At 43.1% G+C, this 17809-nt stretch overlaps 1 protein-coding gene across 3 annotated transcripts in view; it reads left to right on the top strand.

Moving 5' to 3' along the window:
- The first annotated feature begins 278 nt into the window (after positions 1-278).
- The window catches only part of GPAM (glycerol-3-phosphate acyltransferase, mitochondrial), a 36465-nt gene continuing 18934 nt past the window's right edge, over positions 279-17809 (top strand). The window contains exons 1-10 of one of the 3 annotated variants that reach the window (XM_029932578.1): positions 279-404; positions 2151-2281; positions 3559-3681; positions 6186-6259; positions 8922-9035; positions 11223-11369; positions 11985-12081; positions 12980-13116; positions 16429-16528; positions 16850-17062. In XM_029932578.1, the coding sequence (XP_029788438.1) occupies positions 2180-2281; positions 3559-3681; positions 6186-6259; positions 8922-9035; positions 11223-11369; positions 11985-12081; positions 12980-13116; positions 16429-16528; positions 16850-17062 (1107 nt within the window). In that variant the 5' untranslated portion in view covers positions 279-404; positions 2151-2179. Of the gene's footprint in view, positions 449-848; positions 890-2150; positions 2282-3558; positions 3682-6185; positions 6260-8921; positions 9036-11222; positions 11370-11984; positions 12082-12979; positions 13117-16428; positions 16529-16849; positions 17063-17809 lie in introns of those variants that run through there. The other 2 variants (XM_029932579.1, XM_029932580.1) reach the window with 2 other exon arrangements.

Raw genomic sequence — 17809 nt, 5'->3', positions numbered from 1 at the left:
GCGCACGCGCAGTGACGCCGCACCCAGGCAGAGTAACCATGCGATTAAGCGCTCACACTCGGTTATTGGCCCCACCGGCTCCTTTGTGTGCACAGCTTCTGCTGAGATCCGAACGCGGAGCCCGGGCGCCCCCCCACCCCCACCCCTTTCCCCGGTAGCCTCCCCCCGCGTCCCCGGCAGCTCCCCCCACCCCCAGTCCGAGGTCGGCCGACTCGCCCGGGCTCCGCTCACTCGCGGGCGCCGGTTGCGTCATCGGGACGCGACGTTGCTGCAGCGGCGGAGACTTGAAGTGCCGGCAGCTGCCGCAGCCAAAGCCAAAGCCGAAGCTGGCGGAGCTGCCGGGTGCGGACCGCGAGGGCGAGAGCGGCTGCGGGAGGCTGCTCGGGCCGGGAGCGCCGCGCCAGGTGCGTCGTCGCCCTCTTCGCTGGACCCGGCGCGACGCCGGCAGGTTGTTCTCTCCCCGGCCCGAGCTCCGGGGTTCCTTTGGAGAAATGGGCCCGGCTCGTGCCGGGTGGGGGTCGGGGTGGTTCTTTCCCCGGAGACCCGGCCGCGGCATGGGCTCCGGGGAAGAGGGAGGTTCCTGTGGACGGAGTAGCCTACGCACCTCAGGGGAACTTGGGAACCTTGGCTTTGAGGCTGCCGGGTGCTCTGCAAGCAGCTGGTGCCGGGAACAATCCGAGGGCACGTGACCTTCGATTGGTCTGAGCGTACACCGTGTGCCAGACACTGGGTTAGGCGCTTTATAGGTACCACCCAGTCCTCCCCGCAACCATGGGAGGTAGGGTCTACCGCGTTATGCCCATTTTCCGGATGGGGAAACCCAGGCATAGAAGTTAACCAACTTGTTTAAAGTCACACAGACGGTCAGCAGTGGGGGATTTGAATTCGGGTATGTTTGGCTTCAGCGTTGACCGTCCTGTCACTTGTTCCTTTCAAAACCTAGAGTTGGTTCCCCTCGGCCCATAGTCTGGCCCCTCCAGATTGGGTTTTACTTCTCGACCTTGGATCAACGCTGTAGGGAGGGAGGGGCGAAGCGTGACTTCCTACTGGCCCTCCATTCTCTCTTCCACTCCTCCAGGTCTGGGGCCACCAGGGACTTTTTCTCTGGCCGCAACGGGGCTCCCCCCTGTTGTAGCTACATTCTGCATGTGAAACTCATAGCTCATTTATTTTATAATCGTGCAGAGCTTTCATGCCCGGTGCATTGCTTTCCTATTCTCTCTCCCGGCCTGCTATGTTAGGTTGATGCCATGTTAAATTGTTAAGGATGGACTAGGAGGATGATAGTTTGCCGCAGCAAACCCTTATGGGGATTATAATGAAATCGGAATATACCCTCCAAATAACAGTTACCCTGGACGTGACCTTTCAGAGTTTTAAAGGAATAATTTAAGGCCAGATGAGAATTGGCCCAAAGCTGAAGCAACTTGAGAATTATAGTAGGGAGTTTTTATATTTTAGGCCAGTCTCTTTTCTTTAGCAGTGCACTGTGTGACCATTTTGCTTTAGAGTATGAAAAGGCTTATTGAAAAGGATGAAATCTTTCAAGTCAGACATTTAAAGATGGTGTGGTTTTGTTTTAAAGCTTTGTAGATGTATCAAAAGTGCAAATACCATTACATTTAATGCATCACGAGAAAATTGAGAACTCAATTCAGTTTAAGTGGGGAACTTTAGAGATGCTCTCCTTGCCTTTACCCATGTTTCCATTGCATAGTAGACATGACCAAAAATTCCCAGCACGTAATTTAAAAAAATTACCTACTTGTGTACATACATTTAACTTATGTTTAATTAAATAAATACATGGCCTCCATTCTCCCAGGAACTATTCAATTATTAATGCAAATAAAATAGTCCTTCGTCACCTGCCAGAAATAAGCTTTTATTTACTCTTGCACATACATGGCTGTTTTGTTCAAGAAGTCTAAAGATACAAATGTTGATTTAAAAAAAAAATAAGAACAATCTACCAGAGATGTTGAGTTTGAATACATCGAGGCCTGTTTTTACACATTGAGAAAACATGGCGGAAGCCCACCAGTGGTTCATTTGACATCCTGTGAGCAAAATAACGTCGAGGTCAGAATTTTGAGTTTTGGTATCTTATTAATTTAAATGGTGTATGTATATGTTTATATTTTTCATAGCCCATGATTTGGGAGTTACCCCTGGTGACATGGATGAATCTGCACTGACCCTTGGCACAATAGATGTTTCTTACCTGCCAAACTCCTCAGAATACAGTGTTGGTCGATGTAAGCATGCAAACGAGGAATGGGTAAGTTGACAAGGGGCTAAAAACATACAACCTAAAGATGTTTGTTCCAATGTTATTCATGAAGGTGGAGAACTGGAGGCAACATACTATCAAGTAGAGGTTAATAGCTAAAGAAACTTCTTAACAGCCGTTGGAAGGTATGCCTATGAAACCTCATATTTAAAAAATTCTTATAGTTTTATGTTAATTGGGAAGCGACAATTGGGTATATCTAAGCACAGTGGTTATGTTAAAAAACAAAATACTTTGAATAGGAAAAAAGCCCCTAGGAGTTGTGTATAAAGATACTGTCCATATCTGCTTTCCATAATGTAGTAAGTATGAATTTTGTAATGGAAATAAAGGGTTTTTTTCTTTTAAATGGGAAAGACATTTTAGTATGAATCTCAATTCAAAGGACATGCATTATCCTGTGTTGTTTTTCTACTTTGGCATAATATGGCATGTTTAAAATATTTCTTGAGCACACTGTGCTTTAAGTCAGATATTTAAAGATGGTGTGGTTTTGTTTTAAAGCTTAGTAGATGTATTAAAAGTGCAAATACCATTACATTTAATGCATCAGGAGAAAATTGAGAGCTCAACTCAGTTTAAGTGGGGAACTTTAGAGACGCTCTCCTTGCCTTTACCCATGTTTCCATTGCGTAGTATGTATAATGTCAGAGCTCTGGGGGTTTGTGGTTTTTTTGGGGGGGGTTGTTAATTTTTGAGAATGTTACATCAGTGGTATTTGAGCAATTAATGAACTCAGTGAGCAAAATGTTTAAAGCAGAGGAGCAGAATTTGACCCTAATTGAACAGGACAGCTATCATTTAAATTCCAGCCAGGATAAAGGGATGTTCCATAGGCTTACCTTGTTTGTTTATTTAAAGTAAGGTATTTCAAGCTGTATGTAACAGCTTGCTTACTATGTAAGGCTTTATAGTGCTTTTTTGGGAGTCAGTGATTGAAGAGAAGTAAGATTACCTGTTCATGTGTGGATCCAGGAGCCCGGTTTTCTTCAGCTGCTACTGTCCGGGCTGTTTAACGTTGTCTTTGAACCTCTGAGTGTGCAGATGTCCTTGCTAGCCATTACCATTCTTAGGTGCTCAATTTTTGCCTATGTTCCAAGTTTTGTTCTAACTATTGATGATGGAGGGGAATGCCATGAAGGAAAATTACTCCAAGAAACTTCCACTACCAAAAGTTTCTCTTCTGAAATATAGTAGTGTTAGATCAAGTGGACAAGTATAGTTTCCTTGCCATTCAGACACTTTTTTCCCTTAATGTTTATTAGGGTGAGTGTGGGTTCAGACCTACAGTCTTCAGATCTGCAACCTTAAAATGGAAGGAAAGCCTAATGAGCCGGAAAAGGCCATTTGTTGGAAGATGTTGTTACTCCTGTACTCCCCAGAGCTGGGTAAGAGTGTTACTGCTTGTTGACCTTTAATAATAAATAGAGTGAAATTCCAGCTTTGTGTGAATTGTATTACTGGGTAGTCTTAAGGGACTTAATTCATTTTTAGAACTTAGGCCCATGTTTATAAAGCAAATATTGCATGTATTGATGTTGACTCAATTTGTCTTCCCATTCATTTATTCAGTAAATGTTGGTTAAACAGTTGATGCCAAGTGATAATTTGGTTCTTTTTTAGTTTAGTATGACTTTAGGGGAAGAGTAGATCTTACTTTTAGATAACTCTAAGAGTTGGAACCGTCATGTAACTTCTGCATGTTTAACTTTTAACTCGATGGTAAAATTCTAGCAAGATGAGCAAGGGATAGCAGGAGAGAGTTTTCAGGCTTCAGAGCTATGGCTTTGCCCTGCTCTCCTTTTGCTGTTTCTGTTGGGGAGGGCGAGTAGGGGCGGAGGGGGTCTGTTGACTATGTTAGTGAAGGACGGTTACTATTTATTGTTTTGAGCGAGAGCTAGAGAGAGAGCAAGCACGTGAGGGAGGGGCAAAGGGGAAGGCGGAGAGAGAGTCCCAAGCAGGCTCCATACGCAGCTCAGAACCCCATGTGGGGCTCCCTCTCACCACCATGAGATCCTGACCTGAGCCGAAATCAAGAGTAAGACATTTAACCGATGGAGCCACGTAGGCGCCTCAAGGATGAATATTTTAAACAGAGTGTATATGGGCTTGTTGTTTGTATTTTACAAGTCATGCAGAATCTTCCATAGGACAGTGTAGTATTTGACAAGAGTCCATCGAATGAGAGATAAGCCTCTGCTGGGAGTTAGCTGGAGGGATGAGTTAGTACAGGAATTTAGAGTCTCACGTGGCTGTGTTCTCCAGCAGTAGGGGTGCCTTTTAAAAGGTGTCCCTGGATGTTCAGCTCTCTCGGGATGGGCCAGTTATCAGGGCAGAAATTCTGCCCTTTAAGTGCCTGTCATTTATAGAGATTGCTTATAATCTGTATAAATATCTAACTGTACTGCGTGCATGTTCTATTCTGGGTTGGCTTGGCAGGAAGTAGAATTCTGAGTCTGGTGTAAAGGGATTTACTAACTTGGAAGAACTTTGTGTGGGACCCAAGCAGTTTATGTTAAATATTCAGGTCTGCTCCAGAATGTTTTAATTGTACATATTGTTCCTTTTAGAACAGAAGTGCTGTGTTGCAAGAATTTGGTAGGATTGAACAATCGTGATTATTCATAGGCCAGCAGTAAGGCCAGTTCAGGCTAATAGGCCAGTAGAAATACACATTTAAATAGATGATCGTGTGGCTTTTCTTTTTAGACCTGGCATCTCATCTAACTCTAATTTCAGATGCTTAAAAGATCAAAATAGTACCTTTACTCTAATGTGTTCTTAAGTCAGAAGAGAATATAGGAAATTATTTGGTGGTGCTGGTGGGAGTGGTTTGGGGTAGGACTAGGTCAGTGGTATAGTATATAGTTGATTTTTGCTTCAATACAGTTTTTGATGGAGTTGAACTTGATCTTGGAAGTTCTTCCATGGCATGTTTATTTAAAATGATTTTTAAACTATTTATTAGAGAGAGAGAGAGAGAAGGCATGAGAGAACGTGGGTGTGGGAGGGGCAGAGAGAGGCGGGGAGAGAGGGAGAGAGAATCCCAAGCAGGCTCCATGCTGAAGGACTCATTCCCATGACCAGTGAGATCACAACCCGAGCCGAAATCCAGAGTGGGACGCTCAACCAACTGAGCCACTCAGGTGTCCCTATTTAAAATAATTTTAAATAACTTTCATAATAAATTTTTGATATTTGCTACCCTTTCTCTGATCTCGTTTTCCTGATCTCTAAAGAGATTCTCTTAAATCTTTTATATCTTTTATTAAAGGTACATTATGCTTTCCCAACATTTATCTGTGGAAAGCCTACCTTTTTGTCCACACTGATAAAGCTATAGACTTTCAATTCTGAGCAGACCTCTTTCTGAATTATCCCTTAAGATTTCCTGTAAAGATAGTCACCTTCAGCCATACATTTTCTAATGAAGTCAACAGTCATTTAGAGAAAGATGTAGATTTGAATATTAAAACCTCTGTCATTCTCAGTTTTCCTGTCTGTAAAATGGGGATAATAATGATTGTGGCAGTATTATTGCCGGATTTAGTAATCTAAAGATAACTATGGTACTTGTCATGGTATTTTTACATTTGGGAAACACTAAAATCTCCAGTGTTCCTATCACTGATTTCAGCTCTCCATAGCTTTAGCTCTTCAGGGTTGGAGGTGGGGAGTCAGGCAGGACAGTCACTATTTCCTTTGCGACTTTGTGACTTCTCTGAAGGCTAAAGGTATTTTCAATAAAATGTAATTTTTCTTTGTCATTTAGATTTTTGCGAAGCCTAACTTTGTGCTTGATTTACAAAAGTGATCAGGAAGTGGTAATGTGAGCTCTTTGCCAGAAATTCAATTGTATATTTTACATCTACATGTGTTTCATTTCCTGTAGGATAAATTTTTCAACTCCAGTATCCCATCTTTGGGTTTGCGGAATGTTATTTATATCAATGAAACTCACACAAGGTAAAAAGGAATCTCTTACATTTCTAATACATCTCAGAAGAAAAACTGTGATAATCAGTGGATATACTCTAAGAGAACCTCTTCACGCTTTTGAGTTAATAGAATTGAGCTTCTGACACAAGAGGCTTTGTCTAAAAATTGGAAGCAGGGCAGCCACCGAGAGACCTGTTTACTGTTATCACTGTGTGATTGTATGGGGACTATTTCACGAGACTGTAGATTTCACTTACAGCTTTCTCTTTGTATTTGTGTGGGTAGATATATGTATATTTTAATTTTTTAATGTTTTATTTTATTTTTTGAGAGACAGAGCATGAGCAGGGGAGGGACAAAGAGAGAGGAGACACAGAATCCAAAGCAGGATCCAGGCTCTGAGCTGTCAGCACAGAGCCCAGTGTGGGGCTCGAACTCACAAACAGTGAGATCATGACCTGAGTCGAAGTCAGACGCTCAACCAATTGAGCCACCCAGGCGCCTCATTTGTATATATTAAAGCTTATTCATTTATTTTGAGAGACCGTGAGTCGGGGAGGGGCAGAGAGAGGGAGAGAGAATGCCAATCAATCAGGCTCTGCACTGCCAGGGCACAGCCTGATGGGGCTTGATCCCACAGACCTTGAGACCATGACCTGAGCTGAATTCGAGCATTGGACGCTCAACCAACTGAGCCACCCAGGTGCCCCTGTGTACCGATTTTGTATCTAAAACGTGACAAAATGCAGTAAAGATTTATTTGAGGAAAGGGTAGGTTTGAATGTCTTATAATTTGTTATGATAATTATATACTTAAAAATTGAAATCAGCCTGATCTGTGGAGTTATAGAAAATATTTTCCTGTATCGAGCAAATCTTCTTTCATTTATTATTAGTTTAAGACTTTCTTTAGAATGCTTCCAGACTTCAGACACATGGGGATGGGCTGTTGGGCATCTGAGTGAGAGAAAAGAGGCTTTGTTTTAGTGAATCTAGGCTAGGGGATAAGGGAGGAAGGAGGGAGGTTGTGTGAATGTCTGTGAGGCAAGAGAGAACGGCAGCCAAAAATGCTGCCAGTCCTTATAATTCGAAGAGTAAATCCCTGGGCTAGGCCAGCAGTAGGGGCAGGTGATGAGACATGCTTGAAATTTTGTGAAAATTCATCTAAGAAGTCAAATACTTAAATCTGAAGGCTTTTTGAAGTTACTAATCATATTTTGATGATGAGATCGTGAGTATGATGATGACTTCCATATATATTAATGGTCTTTTTTTATTTTTAAATAGAACTAAAATCAAGGGACATATTTTTCCCCCATTCCCATGCTACCCCTCTGTCTCTGTCTTAAATTTAGAGGGGAGAGAAGAAATTCTAGCCCACTGATTTTTTTTCCCTTTGTGACTTAAGATCCTAAAAAAAAAAAAAAAGGATCTCATAGAGCCTTTTCTTGTTTATGTAAGGAGACATTTTATGTATACGTCAGAGGGTTCATTTGTCCCCAGTTGAAGGCAGTTAAGGAAAAAAAGCGTATGCCATGTTGACTCGGTGATATGAAACCATTCAGTGTGATAAACTGCCTGTGGCATTGAGCTGGCGGTTAAGCCCCTCTGTGCGTTACACAAGGCAAAGCGTAGACATTTTTGTGTGTGCGCGCACACACACACACACACGGCTTTCAGTCAGTTGCAAAAGGATTTCATCAAGTGACTTGGTACATTCACTCAAGGAAGAATTTAGAATTAAATACTTAACATACTGGACCAAGTTTGCAGACAACTGAGGCCAAAAAATAGAGAATGTCAGGAAAAAAGTTGAAGGAACAACTTTGAGTTGGAGGAACAAAAGTTGAGTGATTCAACAGTTCTTCCTCAAATTTCTTCTTCTCAACTGAAGGCTTTTCAGAATTTATGAACTTCTATTTGAATTCTGGCTGTTTGAATGTCCTTAAGGAGGAAATGATCCTGAGGCATTATTTAATCATTACAGATGATTTCACAATATTGCATGCGAAGGTTTCTAACCTCCTTATTCTGAGGTCTCTGCCCCCAAGCTCCCACATAAACAGCACATAATCACCAACACTGTGTGACTGTGTCCTATCCCTTAGAAACGTCAAATGTGGGGTAAGAACCTCTGGCTTCATGAGCCCAGGATACAGACGTGCAGACCATACTTAGTGGTCCTTGACTTCCCTTAGCTAAATAGCCTTGTCAACTCAGCCTGAGAGTTAGTGGCCACCTTAGAAGAATTACTGTAATAAAAAAAATTAGCCCTTCATAGTAGGAAAAGACTTCCAAATTCTCTCCTTAGAGCCCACAGCTGTAAGCAGTATTGCTTATACGTATGGCATTGAACATACTTTTAAAAAATGTATTAGTAAAATAAGGCATTTTTCTTTTTCCATTTGGCTTATTATTTGCAGAGTAACACTATTCAAGCGTTTTAGTACACAAATTCCAAGTTTAAATTTTAATTGAGAGTACATGAAAGAAATGATGAGTGACATGACTGCCACAGAGCGTCTTGAACTGCTGGGGAGAATTTGCTGCAGGAGAACATGAGATTTCAGGAATAGAGGAAATTGTACAGCAGAGAAACAACCGTATAATGTAAGCAGTTCATTTGAGGTGTTCCGAGAGTACTTCTCTGCTAAGTCTTTTTTTTTTTTCCCTCTCTTCCGTCTTGCAGGCACCGGGGATGGCTTGCAAGACGTCTTTCTTATGTGCTTTTTGTTCAAGAGCGAGACGTCCATAAAGGCATGTTTGCCACCAACGTGACTGAAAATGTCCTGAACAGCAGTAGGTAGGGTGGGGATGCCTTTGTAAAGGGAAGAGGCAGGGAAGGGGTGGGAGGGGGCAGTGACTGTCTTTATTCACCTTGGGTTTCTCTGGGGCCCTGTCCCAGGAGGGGCTTCCACTTCCAGAGGTCACGTATTAAACTCCCAAGGAAAGCAAGGAAAGGCAGGAGAACAGATGATCTTGGTGAGCAGTGCCATGTGGGAATAGCAGGCTTGTTTTGTGCATTAACGATTGAACGAAACGGCTCCTAATATATGAAAAGAGAGTTGGAATTCAGAGATGCAACATATTTCCAGTTCTCTGTTTCCTGTAATATAAATGTTTGGGACCTTGTGTTTTCTTGTTTTATTTGTTATTTGTTTTCTAAACTTGGTACTTTAAAAATTTTTTTTTAATGTTTATTTATTTTTTTTTTGAGAGACAGAGAGAGAGAGCATGAGCAGGGGAGGGTCAGAGAGAGAGGGAGATACAGAATCTGAAGCAGGCTCCAGGCTCTGAGCTAGCGGTCAGCACAGAGCCCATTGCAGGGCTCGAACCCACAAACGTGAGATCTGACCTGAGCTGAAGTCGGACGCTTAACTGACTGAGCCACCCAGGCGCCCCTAAAAATTTTTTTTGTTTATTTTTGAGAGAGACAGACAGAGTGCAAGTGGGGGAGGGGCAGAGAGAGAGGGAGACAGAATCCAAAGCAGGCTCTAGGCTCTGAGCTGTGAGCAAAGAGCCCGATGCAGGACTTGAACACACGAACCATGAGATCATGACCTGAGCTGAAGTCAGGCGCTTAACCAACTGAGCCGCCCACGTGCCCCTGTGTGTCCTATTGTATAGCCAAAAGAGAAGCAGGTTTGATATTTCTATCAAATAATTATTGAATATGTAGGCACAAATACTGGTAACTAGAAAATCATTACTAGAAATTTTCAGAGAATAAGGTTCTGTCTTTGCTCTCAGAGGAGCTTGCTTCCATAATAGCAGAGACTGACTTGAATTCAGCTGGAACGGGAAATGTCGTTCTCAAGGTTAGGCGTTACAATATGGGAGGTTGCAGGAAGCTCAGGCTCCACTGTGCCTCATTGGTGTGGCCCGTGGAAGACCTCTCCCTGGATTTGGGGAGCCAGAGACTAGAGTGGTTTGAAATTCAGACTGCTTAGAAATGCAGATCCTGTAGAGTGGCTATTTAGGCCTGAACGGTGGTGGCACATAGTAGGTACTCAGCAAGTATTTATTGAACGAATAAGTACAGAGTTGATAATGGAGATTTAATTATCTTGTAGAAACGTTCTGGCCAGATTGAAATACAGGTATTAAAGGAGTAGGCCCAGGGTGCATCCGTGGGATTGGTTTTTTGTGTTGATGAGTTACGGGGCTCTGTGGGGCTTTGATCCATACGAGTCTAAAATCAGCAGTGACAGTGGGAGAAAATGTAATTATTTGAAATTCCTTTGGGTTGTTATATATTTTATTCTCTAGGTAAAAACCTCCAAGTATGTTTCATTCCACCAGGCGTTTTGACTGGTAACTAGAATATTAAAAGTGGTTTAAGGAGGTTTAACCTCATATGTTCTTCCCTAAGCCACGTGGAAGATTTACAAAGTGGGATTAAATCATACCGCTTAACTTCACTGCTTATTGCCCTGTGTTGTTTTATCTTGAACGGTGCCTTTCCCGTGTTGCTGGTTTGATACGGACAACACTTGTAAATATTTATGCCCATCTTTGATCCCTCTTAGAGAGTTTTACGTACAGGCCTAATAAAGGCACAGTATAAATGAGAAATAAATTAGATCTTCAAAAGAAAAACCACACATTACTTTGGCAGTGGGCTTTGGTACCTCTGAATTATATGCCTAAAGAGATAGCCTTTCTCTCCTCTCTGCTAGAATGCAACTTTGTGTCCCTCACAGCATAGGGTGGAACATTCAAATTGCTGTAGTTGTTACCCAGTGAATTAGAGTTATATTCTAAAATCTGCCTTCCACATTCTTCAAGGATTCATTGATTCAGGCATATAATATCCCTAATACTTAATAGGCAGCAAACAAAACACATCTGACTTGAGCTTATTCCTGTGTTAATCCCATATTAAGTAGAAGGTAAGTTCCGTTTTGTGAGTTCCAGCTACGACTTGGGAAATGCCGAGTGCAGGATGTGGCGCAGAGCCAGTTACCTTGTCTTTCTGCTTTCCATTCAGAGTACAGGAGGCAATCGCACAAGTGGCGGCGGAACTAAATCCTGATGGTTCTGCCCAGCAGCAGTCAAAAGCCATCAGTAAAGTGAAAAAGAAAGCCAGAAGGATCCTTCAAGAAATGGTTGCCACGGTCTCCCCAACGATGATCAGGTAGTAAAAGTCAAAGCAAACAGCTTTCAATGGGAACCGTTTTGAACAAATAGGGACTGAACCACTGGGCTTTCCTAGCACAGCGCTTTTGGTCCAAAAGAAATTTGGACGCGATCTGATGTGAAAATGAATCCCTTTTTATATTTGTATTTGTATGCAACTTGTGTGGGAAGTAGCACTGTGGTAGATTTTAAGGTTCCTTGGTCTTTGTAATTAATAACAGCCACCGAGTTACTGCTGACCTCTCTCTAGACTTGTGAGCCGGGTTTCACACACCCATATCTTCAAGGGACTGGTTTTGTACGGTGTTCTGCTCACCTAAATGTTCATCTGATGATTTGCTTCTGATGTGTAAAGTGTGCTATTTGAGTGAAATGAAGATCTTAGTCTGTAATACACAGATATAAAAATGGAAGATTTTAGTTTGTAATAAGTATATGTATCTGTGAGTATCTATGTAAAAGTTCAGAAACAGACACAGACACACACTAAGTCACTTACAGGTGCTTTTAGGATGTAGGTTCAGAAACTTGAATAGACAAAAAGTCAGCCTCTATATAAATGTATGCATATACATTTACATTCCTTTTTTTTTTTTTTCCTTCTTCACTGAAGACTGACAGGATGGGTGTTGCTCAAACTGTTCAACAGCTTCTTTTGGAATATTCAGATTCACAAAGGCCAGCTTGAGATGGTGAAAGCTGCAACGGAGGCAAGAATTTCTGTGATCTGCCCTTCCATTTTCCCCATGTTTGTGGAGTGATGTTAGAGTTCTTTTGTAGGCAAATGTTCTTCTGTGTGCTGTGTGTATTCCAACCCTTTCGGAAGATCCCTCCCTCTGCCCCCCCCAGAGATGGACGACTGTAGCATTTGGGGAGGGGCGGGGAGGGGTGGGTAAAGGAGGACGTGCTAGCTATGTGCAGGAGTCCTTGGTGAGTTACTCACAACTCTGAAATCAGGTGGGATAATCCCTATTTATGAATGAAGAAATGTAAAGCACAGATAAATTTCCCAGGCATGGCTGGTGAGTGCCTGCCCATGATTTCAAGCCAAGCCAGGCTTGTCTCTAAAACCTCTGCTTTTTTTTTAAAACATGATTAGGGCTGCCTCTCAGAAGACAGAGTCCACTTGAACTCTCCATTGTGTTTCTTCTTCCCTAGCTTTTTTTTTTATTGCGGCTCTGCTGGTTTTTAGCTAGGGAAGTATTGTACTGCAGGAAGTTCATGTTACTGGAAAATGTTTGTATTTTTTATTAAAAAAGTGTTTTTTAATGTTTTTATTTATTTTTGAGCGAGAGAGAGACAGCATGAGTGGGGGAGGGAGAGAGGGAGAGAGGGAGGGAGACACAGAATCTGAAGCAGGCTCCAGGCTCCGAGCTGTCAGCACAGAGCCAGATGTGGGGCTCGAACTCACGAACCCATTAGATCATGATCTGAGCCAAAGTCGGATGATTAACTGACTGAGCCACCCAGGCACCCCTGGAAAATGTTTTTAAAGAATGAGTCCTTGATTAGCCAGTGTTTGAGTCATTCTAACCACATAGGAAGTTGCAAAGTGTGATTCAGGGTCGCATTTGAATTTGAAATTTGGCAATTTTTTTCTCTTACTAGATGAATTTGCCACTTCTGTTTCTGCCAGTTCACAGATCACACATTGATTATCTGCTGCTCACATTCATTCTCTTCTGCCATAACATCAAGGCGCCCTACATCGCTTCAGGCAACAATCTTAACATTCCCATCTTCAGGTGAGAGCAGCCTAGTTTGTAATTTAAGGCATAAAAAGATTATATTTTGAGTTTTTTGTTTTTTCCTTATACATTTTGAAACATACTACTGTAAAGATGACTTGAGAGATGATGTGAGCTTTGTTACTTGTTTTCTTTTTTTTTGAGAGAGAGAGAGAGAGAGACCGTGTAAGCAGGGAAGGGCCAGAGAGAGAGGGAGATACAGAATCCGAAGACAGGCTCCAGGCTCTGAATTAGCTGTCAGCACAGAGCCCAACGTGGGGCTCGAACCCACAAACCGTAAGATCATGACCTGAGCCAAAGTTGGATGCTATACCAACTGATCCACCCAGGCGCCCCTTTTTTACTTTCGTTATAAACATTTATTGTGAAAATATGACAAGTACAAAAAAGCTTTTAGACTGTCACCATTACTTCTGTGTTTTATGTGGAATACTTGGTGAACTATGAATACCTGAACTTCATGGACCGTATTTATCAAATGGCTGAAAGACAAGTAGACAGCATAGCAAATTACTGAATCAGGTGTGGCAGTAGGGAAGGTGGGAGTGGGGGTGGGTGGTGGTGTTGGTACAAAGTAGGTAAGAACCATCCCTGTTAACGTTGACCTCACAATTTAGTAACACTAGAAACATGTAATGATTTAATACGGTGCAAAAGGCCTATTTTAGAAGTTCTCAGGAGAAGGCAGTGGGTTCCATTCAGAGGGAATAGTCTGAAGATGGAGAAACTTTCAACTGTATGGGATGGTTAGGAAGTGGCAGACAAGTCAGTAGGGTTAGAATGCAGGGTGCAGTGGGAAGGGTGAGAGGCCAGAAGTGGCCTCTGTGTAGGAGTGAGAGCTGGAGCAGAACAATATTTAAGCCGAGGGTTTAGCGTGTATCCTGCAGTGCGCCCTTCGATAGCTCAGCTGATAGAGCGGAGGACTATAGACTAGAGTGTATCCTGTAGTTGAGAAGCAGTCAGTTTTGCATTTTGAAAAGTCACCCTCGATTAGAGGGAGTTAGAACAAATCTGATTGTATTGCAAGAGTTCAGGCAAAAGATAAGGCTTAGATTATAATTTGTAGTGGTGCTCTTGGTGAGGAGGGTAGAGATATGAAGGTATTTAGTAAGGTGAATTCTCAGACCAGATGCTCGTCCAGAGTGGGAGAGGGGTTGATGAGGGAGGAAGGCTCCTAGGTCTTTATTACCAGGGAACTGGGTACATAGTGGAGCTGGTCACCAATGGGGAATGAATGAGGAGTATTAGTTGCTTTGGGATATTGAGGGCTCAAATTTAAAAAAAAAATTTTTTATAATGTCTTTATTTTGAGAGAGAGAGACAGTGACAGTGAACGGGGGAGGGGCAGAGAGAGAGGGAGACACAGAATCTGAAGCAGGCTCCAGGCTCTGAGCTAGCTGTCAGCACAGAGCCCAGCACGGGGCTCGAACCCACAAACCGTGAGATCATGACCTGAGCTGAAGCTGGACGCCTAACCCACTGAGCCACCCAGGCGCTCTGAGGGCTCAAATTTCAAAGCAGAGAACATCCCTGAGGTCAGCTCTGAGCAGTAGGGAGTATTAGGAGGGTGGATTTATAGTAACAGGAAGGGAAGCGGGCTTGTGGGTTGTGCACACACTGCACACTGCCTCACGAAGTGGCAGTCATCACCTTTGTATGCTGTGAAGTCAGATCCTGAGCCTCCCAGTCCAAGCAGCTCCTTCCTAATTGCTTGGCTCAGAGCTCTGCGGCTAACCAGACTCATGTGAATGGGTGAAGGGAAGCCATTCGTTCAAAAGGTCAGCTGATTCTTACCCATCTGTACTTCGACAGGAGTGAAGAAGTTCTAGAGTCCTTGCCTTCAAATAGCTCATAATCTGCTGCGGAATGTAGACAAATAGTTATAATACAATGTGATCGACGCATTCGGACCAGACACACTTCTCTAGGGACTAGAGTTTCTGTTTACTCTTCTGAGAGCACCTCTTCTCAGTATTGAGGAACCTGGGAAGTTGCATTAGAAAGTCATCAGAAAGTTGGGGTGCCTGCGCAGCTCAGTTGGTTAAGTGTCCTACTTTTGACCTCAGCTCAGGTTTTGATCTCAGGGTCATGAGTTCAAGCCCCATGTTGGGCTTTGCACTGAGCATGAAGCCCACTGGAGGGAAAAAAGTCACCAGAAAGTTGTTGGCAGGCGTAGATTTAGAGCCAAGAGGAGTGTTCCCTTCGGGCTGTGGCGAGGCCCTGCCCTGTAACAGGTTGCCTTGCCTGTAGTCAGAACAACTCCTGTAATCATTCCCTCCAGGTTCTCAGCTTGGAAGTGTCCCTGGAAGGATCCCATGGAGATGCGTGTTAAAAAGTTGTAATTTCTCGTAGTCATGAACTCTGTGCCAGTCATTGCGTGGCTCGTCATTCCTTCAGACGTGGCAGCCAGTCAGCGACCTGGCCTGTTGATTCGCAGCTTTCTTTTGTTCCGCGCCCGTCTGTATATTCACAAGTCACTTTTCGGGTCCGGTTGTTTCTGTGGGTGGTTCATCTCATTTGCTCTGAACTTCTCTGCAGTCTTGCTCTGAGAGAGTGTTATTAAGGGCTAGGGACATCTTACTGTTGCCTCCGTGTACTGACTATAGAAGATACTGGAAATACATGTTGATATTGATATTTTAATATCACTTTATTAGAGAAGAATAGGAAGAGTTTGAAAGGGTGGCTTAAGTATTACAAAATTCCATCTTCTTATAAAGATCCCTCAATGCTGTAGAAAGAAGCAAGGGGTTGAGAAAATCAGTCTATTCCCCTGTAAGTGTACATGAAGCACCTTTTGTTGGTTTCACGTTGTGGAAGATTGGTTATGCTTGGTTTGGGTTTGGTAAAATTATCGTGGTCTCACGGAGACACTCTCTAAGGAGTACGTTCTTGAGAAAATTTCCCCAAAGGAGTTTTTGTGACCTCACATTCATTTTGTAGTTCATGTGCCAGAAGCACATTTCGGGATGTCTGACGGTTGGTGCCCTGAGACCCGCGGCCGGGTTTTAAAATTTAGCGGTGTGTCATAATCCTCTTAAAATCCGTAACGCCACCTTTGCAGGGTACTGTATCGTACAAACTGCTTTTGGTTTGGAACAGACGTTAACAGAGCCTCGGTGGGCGGAGTGATGTTCTGAAGGCTGATGAACGATGTGAGACGTGTCAGTGATGTGGGGAGTGGCAAGGTGTCAGCAGCCCAGACAGCACAGGGTTGATGTTCATGCAGTGTCTGTCTTGAAGTAACTTGGAATTTGAGTATTCGTGTGTTTTTCTGTATAAATAATTAGTGCATTCTTCAACATATAGCACCTTGATCCATAAGCTTGGGGGCTTTTTCATACGACGGAGGCTAGATGAGACGCCGGATGGACGGAAGGATATTCTCTATAGAGCTCTGCTCCACGGGGTACGTATGCTGTCCCGTCATCCTTAAAGCAGTCGTCAGAGTTGCCTTACAGTACAAGGAAGCAGAGACTTGATTGAGATTTTTTTTTAAAAATGTTGTTTGTATAATTATTTGAGTGTTTATCTTTTGGGTGTGGGTTGGAGGGTTATTTTTGTAATCACCGAAATAGAGCATTGGAGGAGCTGGCTTGCTTTTATTTATGTGAGTAAAACACTTTGTTGGTAGTGAGGTTCTAGGTTTTTGTGTGCAGATTTACCTTTTCTGAGCTTGTTCTAAGTGGGGTGCTCTTGATTTCATGTTTGCATTCTCATTCTATTCCAGCATATAGTTGAACTACTTCGACAGCAGCAATTCTTAGAGATTTTTCTGGAAGGCACACGCTCCAGGAGTGGAAAAACCTCCTGCGCGCGGGCAGGACTTTTGTCGGTTGTGGTCGACACGCTATCCACCAATACCATCCCAGACATCTTGGTCATTCCCGTTGGGATCTCCTACGACCGCATTATTGAAGGTCACTACAACGGCGAACAGCTGGTACGAGCCTTGCCCACCGGAAGTCTTCTTCGCTTTCAAGCCTTTTGCTTTTAGAATTAACAAGGAGTGTTTCTGGTCCTACTTAAAGCAGGAAACATGGTAGAGTGGGCATGGCGAGTGGTAGAGTGTGCCCATCTGATGGGTAGTGCTAATGTGACGTTTCCCTACGCGTGGAGGGAGTGACGTGTCTGGATTCGTCAGTGCTGGCCTTGATCTTGGGATTGGGAAATGGAAGAACAACTGGCATCACGTTTCCATCTCTTCCTGGAGGGTTAAATGTCGTTCTCCCCGGGGTTTTGGTTTATGTGTAAATTGTAAGTTCACCCTGACGAAATGCTGGGATCATATTGATAAAGCAGTTATAACAAATTAATTTGAAAAGTGGCAGTAACTTTTTAGTAAACTTTTTATTGAAGTGAATATAATAAGTTGCAGAAGACTGCACAGATCATCAGCCTATAGCTTGAATTATCCTGAAGTGAACATGCCCGTGTAATCATGCACAGCCAGGGACAATATTATTAGGCCCCTAGAAGCCCCCCTTGTGCCCTTCTCTTCACTGTCCCCTCAAGGGTAACCGCTTATCTTGATTTCTTCCAGAATAGATTAGCTTTGCCTGTTTTTGGACTCTTACCTAAATGAAATTGTGTAGCACGTGGTCTTTTTACTTCTGGTTTTCCTTGCTCAAGCGGGTGTTGGTGGGATTCACCCATGTTGTTGCATATAGTTAGAGTGTGTTTATTCTCA

Source organism: Suricata suricatta, chromosome 2, assembly GCF_006229205.1.
Source record: "Suricata suricatta isolate VVHF042 chromosome 2, meerkat_22Aug2017_6uvM2_HiC, whole genome shotgun sequence".
Classification (NCBI taxonomy): Eukaryota; Metazoa; Chordata; class Mammalia; order Carnivora; family Herpestidae; genus Suricata; species Suricata suricatta.
This window is presented reverse-complemented; position numbering and strand designations above follow the sequence as displayed.